This window comes from Podarcis cretensis (genome assembly GCF_951804945.1).
Source record: "Podarcis cretensis genome assembly, chromosome: 9".
Taxonomy (NCBI): Eukaryota; Metazoa; Chordata; class Lepidosauria; order Squamata; family Lacertidae; genus Podarcis; species Podarcis cretensis.
The window spans coordinates 36,564,347-36,577,550 of record NC_137178.1 but is presented as its reverse complement, the minus strand read 5'-3'; the positions used below and the strand labels follow the sequence as shown (position 1 = coordinate 36,577,550).

The window sequence follows — 13,204 nt, the reverse complement described above, 5'->3', positions numbered from 1 at the left end:
GCCCCTTGGATGAAAAGGCAAAGTATAAATGTAGTAATCAGTCTGTTTGCAATTCTAACTCTCCTTACCTGGGAGCAAGCCCACTGCATTCCATAGGAGTCATTCCTCTTCTCAGTTTCACCTTGTTTGGCAATGGGAGGAAGGAGGCGCAAAGTAAAACCCAAATGCCCATGAGAGGACAGAACCTGGAGCCACTGTGAGTGGACAGCAGCACTTGTCCATCAATGCAGCCTTTCTCAGCTTGGAACTTTCCAGCCGTTTAGGACGGCAACTCCTGTCAGCACAGATGTGCACCAGGTTGAGGAAAGCTAGCTTAAACACTCATTTACAGTGCCTGGACTTCATTGAAGGCTTTTAAGCAGAGTAAGGATGACTGTCTGTGTGGGATTCCTTAGCTGTGATTCCTGCATTGCAAGGGGGTTGAGCTAGATGGCCCTTGGAGGTCCCTTACCACACTTCAGTTCTATGACTTATTTCTGAGTAGACATGGTTATGCATATCAACACAAACAAAGGATACAACGGAGCAACAAATCAAACAAAACAATAGCAAAAATCAGGAAGAACCTGCCAGTCACACTGAATATGCATTCATGTGCTGCATTCATCCTCTCACTGCAAATGCAGTCCCTTAGGGCTCCCCCTGGGAAGCCGGGTTAACTCTCATATCTCTCCCCCCACCAACTTGCCCACAACTAATCGCCCAGAGAGGGTGCCCTCACCACACTCCTTCACTGGGCTGGGCTGGCCCATCAACAACAGTGGCATTCACATAAATAGGCTCTTCCCGCCCCCCCCCCCCACCTGCAAAAGCAACCACCAGCAGCAGCTAAAGATGTGGGGAAGTTCTTGCTCTTCATGTGCAGGGATGACCGGCCAAACTTCCTGGCTCCTCCAACAGGCTGCTGTTTTCCAGCTGTAGCAGAAGGAGACATGGGAGGCTGATACCTCTCCGCTCCCCCTCCCCCAGCAACAGCCCTGCTACTGCTATCTGTCTCCTCTCTGAGCCAGCAGAAAGTCTCCCACCCACAAAACCAGGTGCAGCTTTATCTGGCTGTGCAGAAAGGTTGTAAGTCAGCTGCCATTTCTTCTCCTCTTCCCTGATTCTTCACTCTCTCTCTAACCCCCCCCCCTTCCACATCCCTTCCTTCTGCTTCACATACATTTGCTCTCCATCTCAGGGCACTGCTGAGATTTATAAGGCACACACATGAATTCTGCAGTGTGGGGATGCTCAGACGCTACGTTGAAAAAGATTAAATTCTCCCCCCTTTGAAACTGAGGAGAAGGTGAAAAGGAGCTCAGGGAAGTGCAATGCTGGAGCCGCCACAGCTAAGAGCAGAAATTAATTTTCAAGACAAGGCAAAACAACCTGTCACGAGACAGCTCCATCCCTGACACCTGAGCTGGTTTCAAAAGGAGACTCTGAGCGTGTTCCCTCTAGCGTTTAAATAGTCTCAGTTTATAACCTTTTGTAAAGATGCCAGCATGGGTGATGCGAACTCTCCCCGTTCATGACAGCAAAGAGCTTACAAGGCAGGTTTCTGCTTTTTCAAGACCTCTCTTTGATCTTTGGTGGGCTTCCTCCCTTAATATTCTTTGCATGCTCTGACAGTTTGAGTGTCTCTAGCAGCTGTGCTTTTCTAGGTATCCATATTACTCCCTAACTGTCACTATTACTCCTGGGCAACAACTAGAATTACTTAAGACTGGGGAACATAGATTTGGGTTCCCTTTCAGAGCACTTTTTCTTCATTTGCTCGTTAAACTGTGAGGTGTACTTCCAAGCATCTTCTGAACACATCCTACTGGATTTCTACCAGATGCAACATGAAGAGGGGGTGGGGGTGTATTTATTTGCATAATTTTCATTCTACACCTTCAGCATATGTTTATGTTCCCAGAGTGGAGAAAACAAAATAGTGAGAAACAATAAAAGTGAAATTAAAATGCAGAAAATGATAAACTGAAGCATGCAAACCAACAACATTGCAACAGACAGCGAAGTCAGTATTGTTTTGAATGCGAACATTAACAGTTCCCAGGTCTGGGGAAACCAGAATGTTTTTGTCTGTCATCTAGCTGAAGGATATATTAGAAACCAAGGGATCTCTTATATCTCTGCCTGATCACCCAGATCCTTAGGGGAGCCTCTGTTGATGATCCCCCAATGGCTCGGAGGCAAGGCTTGCAACTGCCAGAAGTCAGTCATTCAGTTCTGTGGGCCCAAACCTGTGGAACTTCCTCGCAGCTGAAAAAAGACAAAGACTTCCTTATTCCAGCAGGCATTTTCAGTTCAAGTCTAAGGGGCTTCTGTTTGGTTTTGTGATTATTTTTATTGTTTGATTCTGTGTAGTTTATTTTATGTACACTTCTTGGAAATGCTGACGATTAAGTGGTAGATGAATGTCTTAAATAAACATAATAGGAACATGAAGACCAGGCAGGCCTTTCTGTGGTGGGAAGGCCATCTCTATAGTTGCAGGGAGACCAATGTGGGAGAAAGCAGTCCAACAAATATTTGTAGGACCTTTGTGACTGTTATCGTGACCAAGGTCAGAGCGACTCAGAATCTGATTTTATTTATATTTACTGAAACTATTTCCATGCCAACCTTCATGCAACCACTACAAGGCAATGTGCAAGGATGCTTCCAGGAGCCTTAGTAAGCCAGGTGCCTGTTTTATAACTGTGTGCTTTATGGTTTGCCCTTTCCTAGGCAGCTGGGCATTGCTTGGCTGTCAAACTGTAAGTTGAGCCCTAAGCATTCCTCTCTTGAAAGCTGCCACCTACTTACACCCAGAACATTGTGCGATGTGGCTCCCATCTGGAGATTGTAAAGGCCTCTGTTCAGGAGTGTGCCTTCCCTTTACTGGATTCTGCAGAGTAAATCTGTGATGCAATGCAATGGAGGGCTTGTCTATACTCTTGAGTTTACCCACAGGTCAACGCTGAGCTGAATTTGGCTTAGCCTGCAGCACACAACACAGCTTCTGCACTGGAAACATCTTTGCAAGCGTCACATGAGATGGCAATTTGCACAGCTCAGCCTGTACTGCTTTGAAGAGGAGCAAATGTTCCAGCTAAAATTTATTATGATAAAAATTATGTGTGAGCACAGAAATGAGATGTCGTGGCTGTTGCTGTGCGCAGCCCAGTCTGATCTGTTCTGATACTGTCCCTTGCTTCCCCCTCCTCCCTCTCCCTACTTGTCTTCCACTCTTCACCGTTCAACAGGGCACAAAAGGTAACTGCAAAAGCCATGCGATTCTGTGTTTGGTCTGATAGTTGGCTTGTTGTTTCTTTGTGCGCAGATTACATGAATCTGCAATGTAGGCATTTGCGCATGTGCATGAGCACAGCAAATCTGGGATTTGAACTCAGACCTCTGACATCCACCACTTCATTTGACACCTAAGACAGTGGAGAACTCTGATCAGGAGACTGCTGGGGTCCCCTGATGACTCCTGATTTAGAAGTGTGCCTATGTGGTTTAGGGACATCCTTTTTACTGAGCATTCATTATTATTTGTGTTCATGAAGTTACCTGGGTGGTTATATATGATCAGAATACAGCTGCAAAAACAAACACACGCCAGTCTGGAGAGGCCCTTCCATTCTTCTCCAGAAGTATAGCAGCTACAAGCAGGTTATTAAAGGCAATGAAATCTGAGAGTCCCCTGCAGGACAAGGTATTCTTTGAGATACGTTGAGGTGTACAGTGCTGCCACGTATCACTATGGCTGATCCCTAGGCTGGCTTTGCAGGAACTCTGGAAGCTTGCCCAAGGTTTTTCTTGCAGTGAGAGCAAGGTAACGTCTGACGGCCAGCTCTGACCTTAGCACTGGAAATCCTATTTCCTCACCGATAAATCATTGTCTGCAGTGGAGGGGCAGGTCTGGGGAATAGCGCTGGGGGAAAGGGGGAACGGTGAGACGACGACAACAGAGCACTCTGAAAGGTTAAATAATTCCACTGTTTATTCAGTCAGACTCTGGCTCACCTTTCTCGAGGGGACGTTTGTATGGGTGGCTTTGCTTTCTCTGAGAAACCTATTGTGATGGCATTTTGCAGCCCTTCCTTTCCTTCCACCTTGCTCCTCGGAGGAAGAAAGAAAGAAAAAACGCCCTCTCTCTTCCTGGAGCTTCTGCTGCGCTCTCTCTCCCCAGCCCCGTCACAGACACAGATTATGCATTGTTCAGTGTTTGGAAATTTGACAGCCTGGGTATGTCTCCGCTTCCTGAGCTCATTAGTAAAGAGCAGCATGCTCCCTGGAAGAAGTGCCAGGAGCCCCCTCAGCATTGCATTGAATTTGGAGGCTGAGCAGTGCACTGCAGTGTGTGCCTGCAGCTCTCACCAGTGGGAGAGGGAGAGATGTTTGTTTCTTTGTTTTGGAAAAAGAGGATGAGGGGCAGGATTTGAGGCTGGCGCTCCTTTTCTTCCCATCTCCCAGGTGTTCCCGTGTGGCTGCTCTTTCTTCATACCCAGAACACTGTAAATGCATAACCTGGGCTCCCACCTGGGCACAGCCTACAAATGCCCCTTTGTGTGTTTCACAGGAGTCTACCTGTTGTACCTCCTGCATAGCTTCCAGCCGCAGGGACGTCCCTGACCCAGACAGTCTCTTCACCGAGGAGAGCGCGCCGGCTGTGAGCAGAAGCAAGGGTGGCTCCTTTGTCAAGCAACCCTGTCCTCGCTCAGGCCCAGCGTAATGCCTGATTAATTCAGGCTACGCGAAGCTTAACCCTCCGTCCGTCCCCCTCGCACACTACCAGACTGCTGTCCCTTTAGTGCTGTTAGCAAAACAGGAGTAACAAGAAATCAGTTTAGTGGTTCAGTGTCAGGTTGGGTGGGAGAGGGTAGGAAATATCCCCAAAGCAGCCAACAGGCTTGTGTTTTGTTTTGTGTGCCCCCCCCCCCCCGCTCTTTCCATAAAGAGGGCCTCAAACCACCAGGGAATTCCTGGATTGTCTCAGGCTGTCGTGTGTGATGTCCATCATGTGTACGAACACCATCTGTTCGGTATTATACTCTCAGTTGCCAGGCTACCTGCTCTGTGCTGTAACACTTGACTGCCTAGCTCTGCGTTAGCAGCATTATCTCAGAAGTACTGAGGGGGGTGGGGAGAGGAGGAGGAGGGAACAGTAGTCATGATTAAGCCATCTGCAAGCATGGGGGAGGGTGGGGAAGGAGGAGGGAGAAAGAGGGAGAGGGAGAGGAGAGCAAGAGCCCAGGGCAGCAATCAGTCACCAACCCAGGTTGACAGAGCTGTGGAGGACCAGGCTTGGGACGCCACCTGCTGGTGTTCAGGAGGAACTGCAGCTAAGTGATTCTCACACACCTGCCGCCTCACCCCAAGTCTGCCTGGTGTGTTAGGACGTGGATGGATTTAGGAGGAGAGGTTAGATGTAGCCTGACATCCCGTGCAGCATGTAAGATGTCCAATCTAAGCTTTGGTAGATTTCACGGCTGCTCAGGGCCTTAATAGCTGCAACAGTTGGTTCTCAAGTTTTCACTTGGATCTTGCAGGGCAAAAACGGAGAGGATGGGAAGTAACAGAAAGTGGTTGGTTCCCCCCCTCCCAAAAAAATGCATATCCATCTGTCTAAATTTCCCTCTCCAGGGCTGCTCATAATTAAGTTCTAACCTCCCTGGGGTGTTACTGGTGCATCTCTCCTGCATAAAAATCGCCATTGGTTACACTGGGAAGAGAAAGGCGATCAGCGCTGTGTTGACGGAACTGCTAATGAGATCCTTTCCGGGCCTCCTCTCTTAAGTCCTCTGGCCAAGCCCTGCAAAGGGACCAGCAGCGTCGCAGGCAAACAGGCAGGAACGTGGTGTGCAGGGTGGGGGGGGCGGTATTCACAAGAACATGTCCTTTAATTTGCAGTATAATTTGCACCGCCTTGCTCTCCTCTTACATTCAGTCCTACTCAGATTAAAGTTTTAAAATAGCCCACTTTCAACTGGTCTCCTCTTGATCATCCTGATTGTGCGGGCGCATGGGGGTATAAAAGCATGTTAATGGGCAACGAGCAGCAATGAAAGGATGTTACTACCTCCTCTTTAACCTGAAAAGTATCATGGTGGTGCCCTGCACTCAAACCTAGCTCCCTGGCATTGGACTCCAGGTGCTGAATCTCTTTTCATCCACCTCACTTTGCCTGGAAGTTATAATGAGGTTACATGGGTTAGCATCGTGCAGAGGAACTGGGGCCACCTGACCCTGTTCAGTTGCCTCACCAGCAAGAAAATGTAAGTCCTAATTACTACTTTTGTTCCTTGCTTTTTGCTGAATCCGTAACTCACGTTGCTTTGAATGACTGAGCTTGGCTTGAGGGGTCCTGGGTTTTGTCCCCAGCTCTCTCTACCATTCCTCATATATCTTTTACCTCTTATATACTTCCTCAGATATGAGTTAATAACCTGCCAGGGTTACTGTTAGACTTGATCTGATTGCATACCATACAGTGTCAGAAGGAATACAATAAAGTGGCATTCTGTGCACCCAATGCTTGCAAAAGAGAGAGAGAGAGAGAGAGTAAAACTGGATTTAGGCTTCTGCACCCAACAGTTTCTTGATCATCCACTTCCCTCCTCCTTTCCCACCTCCTTTACTTTTGGACCATGCCTCTCCTTGAACTTTATTTCTCTGTAAACTGCAAACTGCTCTATACATATTTGCAGTCACTGAGGAATGGAGGAGAAATGAAGGTCGATTGGTGCTTTTAATGTGAAATTCCCTAATTCACACTTCCTGAAACAATATACAGAATGAAATGCAGCTATCTTTCAGAATTCACACTTGCCTGAATTCTCTGATGCTGCTCTCCAACCAAATAATATGTAAAAGAATGTGTGTATTGCAGGGAAGTGTACATGAAAATGCATATATTCATGAAATGCCATCCAAAAATGCATTGTATTCGGGGAAATGGCTTGGCAGAAGTGTGTATATGAGAATAAATTTGTACTAAAATGCTGGTGAATTTAAAATCAATCAGTCATTAAATAAACTGATGCAGAAATGTGCAGGCCTGAACTCTAGAAAAAAGAGAAAGTAAGAGAAAGTAAAAATTGACAGATTCACCCATTCCTGCCTTTGCCATAGCAATCGTCAACCTCTTGACTGTTTTCCCAAACCCTCACTGAAAACAGCTTACTATGTGGGTTGGACATCATACCACAAGTCTCTCCCTCCTGCCAGGAAACACCACTGATATAGTTCAAAAGCAGAAAAACTCACAATATTCATGTGGTGACTTGTTCTAAACAATACAGCAGGTGGTGGAAAACTCACCATAGGGATGCCAATCCCTGCAGCAAGTGTAACATCTAGACAGGCGCGGAGACCTTCTCCTGCAATTTGCAGCACCCCACATACTGTGCTGAGAAACTTTAGCTGGTGCAAAACGCTTCCACTGGGGCTGATTTGTTGGGTTGTGCGATTCAATTCTTCTAGTAGCTTCACTGACTGGTTCCTGGCCCGTTTCTGACTCAGAGTCAAAATTCAGGTTATTACCTTTAAAACCATGAATGGTTTGGGACTGGGATACCTCCCCCCAACGATCCTGCTGGACTTTTCTTCAGCTCATTAAAGAAGGCCTTGTTCCATGCTGGCATTTGTGGGAGAAGGCCTACTCTGTAGTCGTACCCAGACTCTGGAAGCCCTCGTCTCTAGAAACTCAGTTGGTTCCCTCCCTGGTGGCCTTTAGATGCTACGTGGAAATTTTAATTAATTCTGGTGCGTCTGATTGGTAATGATCTGTGTCTTTGCAAAATAAACAAATAATCAGCTGGTTGTCTCCCCCCCCCCTTTAAAATCTTGCTTTGTTTCTAAATTGTGATGTTTGTAAGGCACCTTGATGTTCCATTGCATGTGATGGAGGGGTGGGATATAAATACTGAGAATAAATGAAGATAAGCCTAATCACATACCCAATGATTCCTCACATGGCTTTTGTTTCTTTCCTTGTCCAGGACCAGCACGCAGTGGGACTGTCTCGGTCCACAGGTCCCATGCAGTCCTCGGTGCCACCAGGATCCAGTAACGTGGGCACAAGTTCGGTCAATGCCAGTTTCTTGGGTGGACAGCCTCAGGCTGCCCTTATGAAGCAGATGCTGATTGAGCAAAGGGCCCAGCTCCACATGATGGAACAGCAGAAGCAGCAGTTTCTACGAGAGCAGCGGCAACAGCAGCAGATCTTGGCAGAACAGGTACTGCACCCTTTTGCTCCATACCTTAAGTCAGGCATAGGCAAATTCGGCCCTCCAGATGTTTTGGGGCTACAACTCCCATGATCCCTAGCTAACAGGACCAGTGGTCAGGGATGATGGGAATTGTAGTCCCAAAACATCTAGAAGGCCAAGTTTGCCTATGCCTGCCTTAAGTGACCATTCCCAGACCTGGAACAGAGACACAACTGGGTCTTTCCAACAACAATTGTAACCAAACAGTGCAATCCATAAGGTTCATACAAGCACCTTGCAGCTTCCGTAATCTAGGCTTTCATTTGTCATGCATGTGTCAATTATGAGGCAAGGGACTGACTGCCACAATAGTGCAATAACTTGCGTATTGCTCTGAGCTCCAGCCTTTTCTTACATGGTGTCATCCAGATGTTTTGAACTACAACTCCCATCAGCTACAGCCCTTCTATTCCAAAACATCTGCAGGGCAACAGGCTTAGAGAGGCAGATATAGAGAAGAACTCACTTCCCTCTGTGGACCACTGATTCGTTCTCTCTCTGGCAGCTCTGGAAGAGTCATTTGATTCTTAGTTTGCTCTCTCCATTTTCTCTCCATCTCCATCACAAGGCTATTGTGAGGATAAACAAGATAAGGATTGCTAAACACTTTAAGGTGCAATATAAACGATAATGCTAATTACTGGTGTAATTGGGACAGAAGGCAATTGCTTTGGTCCTTTAATGGCATGTTGCAGAGAAAAACGGAATGTATGCCTCTAAGGAATCTCCATTCCTCTTCCTTATTTTATGGCTACCTAGAAAATAATTTTCTGCTGTTTCTATAAGGTGTTTGATTCAATCATGGGAGATCATTCTTCGCTTATGGGAACAGCATGGTTGTCACTTCATCTATGACATGTCTCCACAAAGTAAAAGTTAGGATCTCATTGGATCTAAGAGAAAGGAAGAACCACACCAGTATTCTTTCTAGCCTGTATCATTCCTGTGTTCTCCCAATTCATTTTTTAATGCTGGTGTGCCGATTCCCATGTGTCAGCCCTACCATTAAGGAGAGTGAAGCAGCTGCCTCTGGCAGCTGATTTGGGATGTCATAAAAGAACACAAATGGTTAGTCGTTGATTTATAATTATTGCACTTTTACTCCCAGGGAGAGGTGCTTGGGGGGATTTTTCTGCCTCGGGTGCCAAAATTACTTAGCCAGCCTTGAGTATTCTGCATCTTGGCTGAGGGAGGCATTTGCTGTTCCGCTTCAAGCACCAAAATGTGTCCTGTGCTTCTCCATCCGCCCATTGTTAGAACACCCTAAGCACCATGCACAGAGAAATTAAGAAACAGCAGCAACCAAGCCACTCTCCTAAACTTAAATAAAAACAAATCCTGATCACAGATGTAAGCAAACTGTGCTATTGGCTAGGTGAAGGTGAAAAAAGCCTCCCAGAATCAACAAGTGTTTTGGGGGGGAATGGGATCCTTTTTCCACTCAAGTTTGTATTAAGTGAAAGCATCTTAGTGAAAAAGAAGCCTGTGGAAAAGCATTTGCTTTTCATCTGTTTCTGTTTACTGCATGCTAATACATCAAACATTGGTCTTGCAGTTCTGGGGGATCTTCTGCGCTACGTTTAATTAATTAACTGATCAAATTGCCATATGTCTAGTTAGTAAAATCCCACAGAACTGCAAAGTGATGTTTCATGTTTCATGTGCCGGGTGCAGTGGTGACTGGTGTAACTCCCTGCACAAGTAAGGCAGCATTTGTTAAGAAGCCACTCTATATACCTGCTGAGCTCAGGCGTATTATCAAGTGCGCATCAGGGCCTGGTTTCCACACAAATCCCTGAAGTATGCCACAAGTGCATCTTTAGGCACTGTGAATGATTTTTCAGTAGCCTGATACCTCATTCACAGTAATAGGTGGAGAACAGCCTCACAGCAAGGATTTGAGAGCTAGTCACTGCTGCACTGCCTGCATTTTTTTTGTAATCAAGCAACAGCAACAAAATCTGCTTCTATCTGTACTCCTAAGCCGCTGTTGTACAGCAGGAGAGTGCACAACCTATTAAGGAAGTGAGGAATGAATGAATAAATCCATACATTCAGCTGCTGGCACTTAGGCTGCAATCCAACCCCCTGCTTTTGTCCTTCCTCCCAGGTTTCTGGCCATGGAGTGATGCCTGCATCGCTCCACTGCTGTTCAACTCTCTGTTTTGGCCACTGAAGGACAGGCAGAAGTAGAATCTCCACTGGCAGAAGCTCAGAGAAAGCCCCAAAATGAGGTGTTGTGGGGATGGCCCAGGATCCACTTGAACCTGAGCCACCTTCAATGCCGCTACTTTATGGCATCAGTTCCAGACTAGCACGGTGATTTGCTTGCCCTGGCAGATATGAGCTGTGGCTGCAGCAGCAGTTCTGTCAGCCTTTGCTGCTGCTTGGGCCAAGATTTGGATCATTCCAGTAGTTCTGACTTTTAGTCGATGGTCTGCAGGGATTGAGTCTTGAATCCAGCATGTTTGTTTCTTGCAAGATAATAATAAATTAATTTTTAAAAAATTTATATCCCACCCGTCTGACTGGGTTTCCCCAGCCACTCTGGGCAGCTTACAACATTTATAAAAACACAACAAAACATCAAACATTAAAAAACAAAATATCCTATACAAGCAACAAACAAACCAGTAAATCAATAGAAACCAATAATAACAACAGCACCAATAATAACAAACAGTTTACAGTTATACCCAAATTTAAATAACCACCAACTAAACATTTAACCAATACCAACCTGACAAAAAGGAAACAGAGGAACCAAAATTAGAACAATCGTTTAAAACATTTTAGTCAGTTGCCCCCACCCAAGAGTGGCTCCAGCAGTGTCCCAGGAGCCTCTTCTAGCTGTTAAAGGGGAGTCTGGGCCCCCACCCCTAGGCCAGGTGGAAATGGGCCTTGCAGCAGAGAGGAGGTCTTCTTTCCAGCACTCAGGGTAGCATCCTTCCTATCTCCCCTGCCCCCACCATGTAATCATTCTTATTCATTAAATAAGGATGTGACAGTGCTTGAACCTGCCCATCTTATTGAGAGAAGTCTAATGGAACATATTCACAGAGGAGGAGAGGTTGCAATGGGATTGGTATAGCTTCCGCTTTCCCCCACGGCTTCTTCTCACGATGGTTCAGTAAGCTAGGAATGGAAGAACTGGGTGAGATGAAATGGACAGAGCCACATATCCCAGCTGGGTGGGGGAACCTGTGTCCTTCTGGAAGTTCTTGCAGTCCAGCTCCCATGAGCCTCTGCCAGCTTCACCAGTGGTCAGGGCTGATGGGGGTTGAAGACCAGCATCATCTGGAGGGTCAGAGGTTCCCCACCCCAGGACTAGAAGATGAATGGACGGTGTGATTTACCTCACCTGGTCCTCCCATTCTTAACTTACTGAACCTCCATGAAAAGAAGCCAAAGGAGAAAGTGTAAACCATACTCACGGTTGTTTTGATGGTTGCATTCTTCTCCCCACACCATCCCAGATCCCTACATGGCTCTTCTGTTCCTCCATTGTTGGAACTTCCAGGGCAGCAGCAACTGGGCTGCCCCAGCTTATAAGAACCAGCCCCGCAGGCTTAACTAACTTAGATCCAGAAATACTAGATGGTCCCAGAGTTTGGTTCACGATTCTCAGCTAGGAGCATTCCCTCCTCTCTTCTCCTCTCCTTTCCTGAGTCTTGCAGAAGTACGAAAAGTTCTCAGCAAGTGAAGAGCAGAGAGCTGCTGTGGAGAGGCAGTCGATGCCTGGAGTCTGAGCAATGCTGCGTGCGGAGGGCTCTTGATCTGCGCGGGGCCGCTGCTCACTTTGCCTGCCACTTCGACGCAGCACTTGTCGTTCAAGAACACCTTGCTGGAAAAGCGCCAGTTCCGCTGCTTGCCTTGCTGACTGCTGTGGCAACAATCAGCCGGGCAGCAGGCTCACCAACCTCTTTTTCTTCTTCTTGCTCCTCTCTCTAGCATTTGCAGCAGCAGCAACAGCAGTCGCATCTGCCTCGGCAGCACCTCCAGCAACAGCAGAGGAACCCCTACCCTGTGCAGCAGGTCAATCAGTTCCAAGGTGAGAGGCCAACAGGCATTCAGGGAGCACAAGCTGCCTGCTAACGCATAGCTTGATATGAGCACTGGCATTCTATTTACTGTACTGCTAATTGACACAGAGTTATTAACGTGGCAGGCAAGAGCAGGCAACCCAAGAGGAGATTGTCAGAGGCTGAAACTCTACGTAAGGGCATCACATCCTCTATTCGTCAGAGTCTGTCCCGTTGATATGTAAAGCTGTGATGCATTGATAACCACCAACTTAGATGACTTTGAAAGAGAATTTAGGCAAATTCATGGAGGAGGAAGCTATTAATGGCTGCTAGCAACAATGGCTATGTTCTGCCCCATGGTTGTAGGCGGTAATGCTTCTGAATACAATAAGTATTGCTGGAAGCCACAGGCAAGGAGAGTGCTCTGGTGCTTTGATCCTGCTTGTGGGTTTCCACAGGCATCTGGTTGGGCGCTGTGCTGGACTACATGGGTCATTGGCCTGATCCAGTTGGCTTTTCTTGTGGCCTTATGCTTGCTGGCCCTGTGCTTCCCCTCTCAAACCTCCATGTGTTGAGCATCCCATTAATTTTCATGGGGTTTTCATCCTGTGTACACAAAATTCTATTGATAAAGATAATCTTAAGGAGCTACAAACAGTTGAATCCACATTGTTTTCATCTTTTAAATTTAATCTTAGAATGTTGTCCAGTGAAGAGCCCTGTCTGCTCAAAACACATAAATATTGTGTTGAGGATGGGGGGGGGGAGATGGAGAGGAGGACTTTTTTCATATTTTGTGAGTTTCATTGGTACTTTTTTTTCTTGGTGTAGCCTTAAGAGAGAAATCTAAATACATGGTCTGTAAAATAAAACACTCTCCTGGTGGTTAAAATGGTGATTTGTTATTTTGTATTATATTAAGCTGGGGGA

At 46.5% G+C, this 13,204-nt stretch overlaps 1 protein-coding gene across 3 annotated transcripts in view; it reads left to right on the top strand.

Moving 5' to 3' along the window:
* MAML3 (mastermind like transcriptional coactivator 3) overlaps positions 1 to 13,204 on the top strand; it is a 271,946-nt gene that overhangs the window by 253,401 nt on the left and 5,341 nt on the right. For all 3 annotated transcript variants that reach the window (XM_079989475.1, XM_079989476.1, XM_079989477.1), the window contains 2 exons: positions 7,980 to 8,216; positions 12,201 to 12,300. In XM_079989475.1, coding sequence (XP_079845601.1) covers positions 7,980 to 8,216; positions 12,201 to 12,300 — 337 coding nt within the window. The remainder of the gene's footprint in view (positions 1 to 7,979; positions 8,217 to 12,200; positions 12,301 to 13,204) is intronic.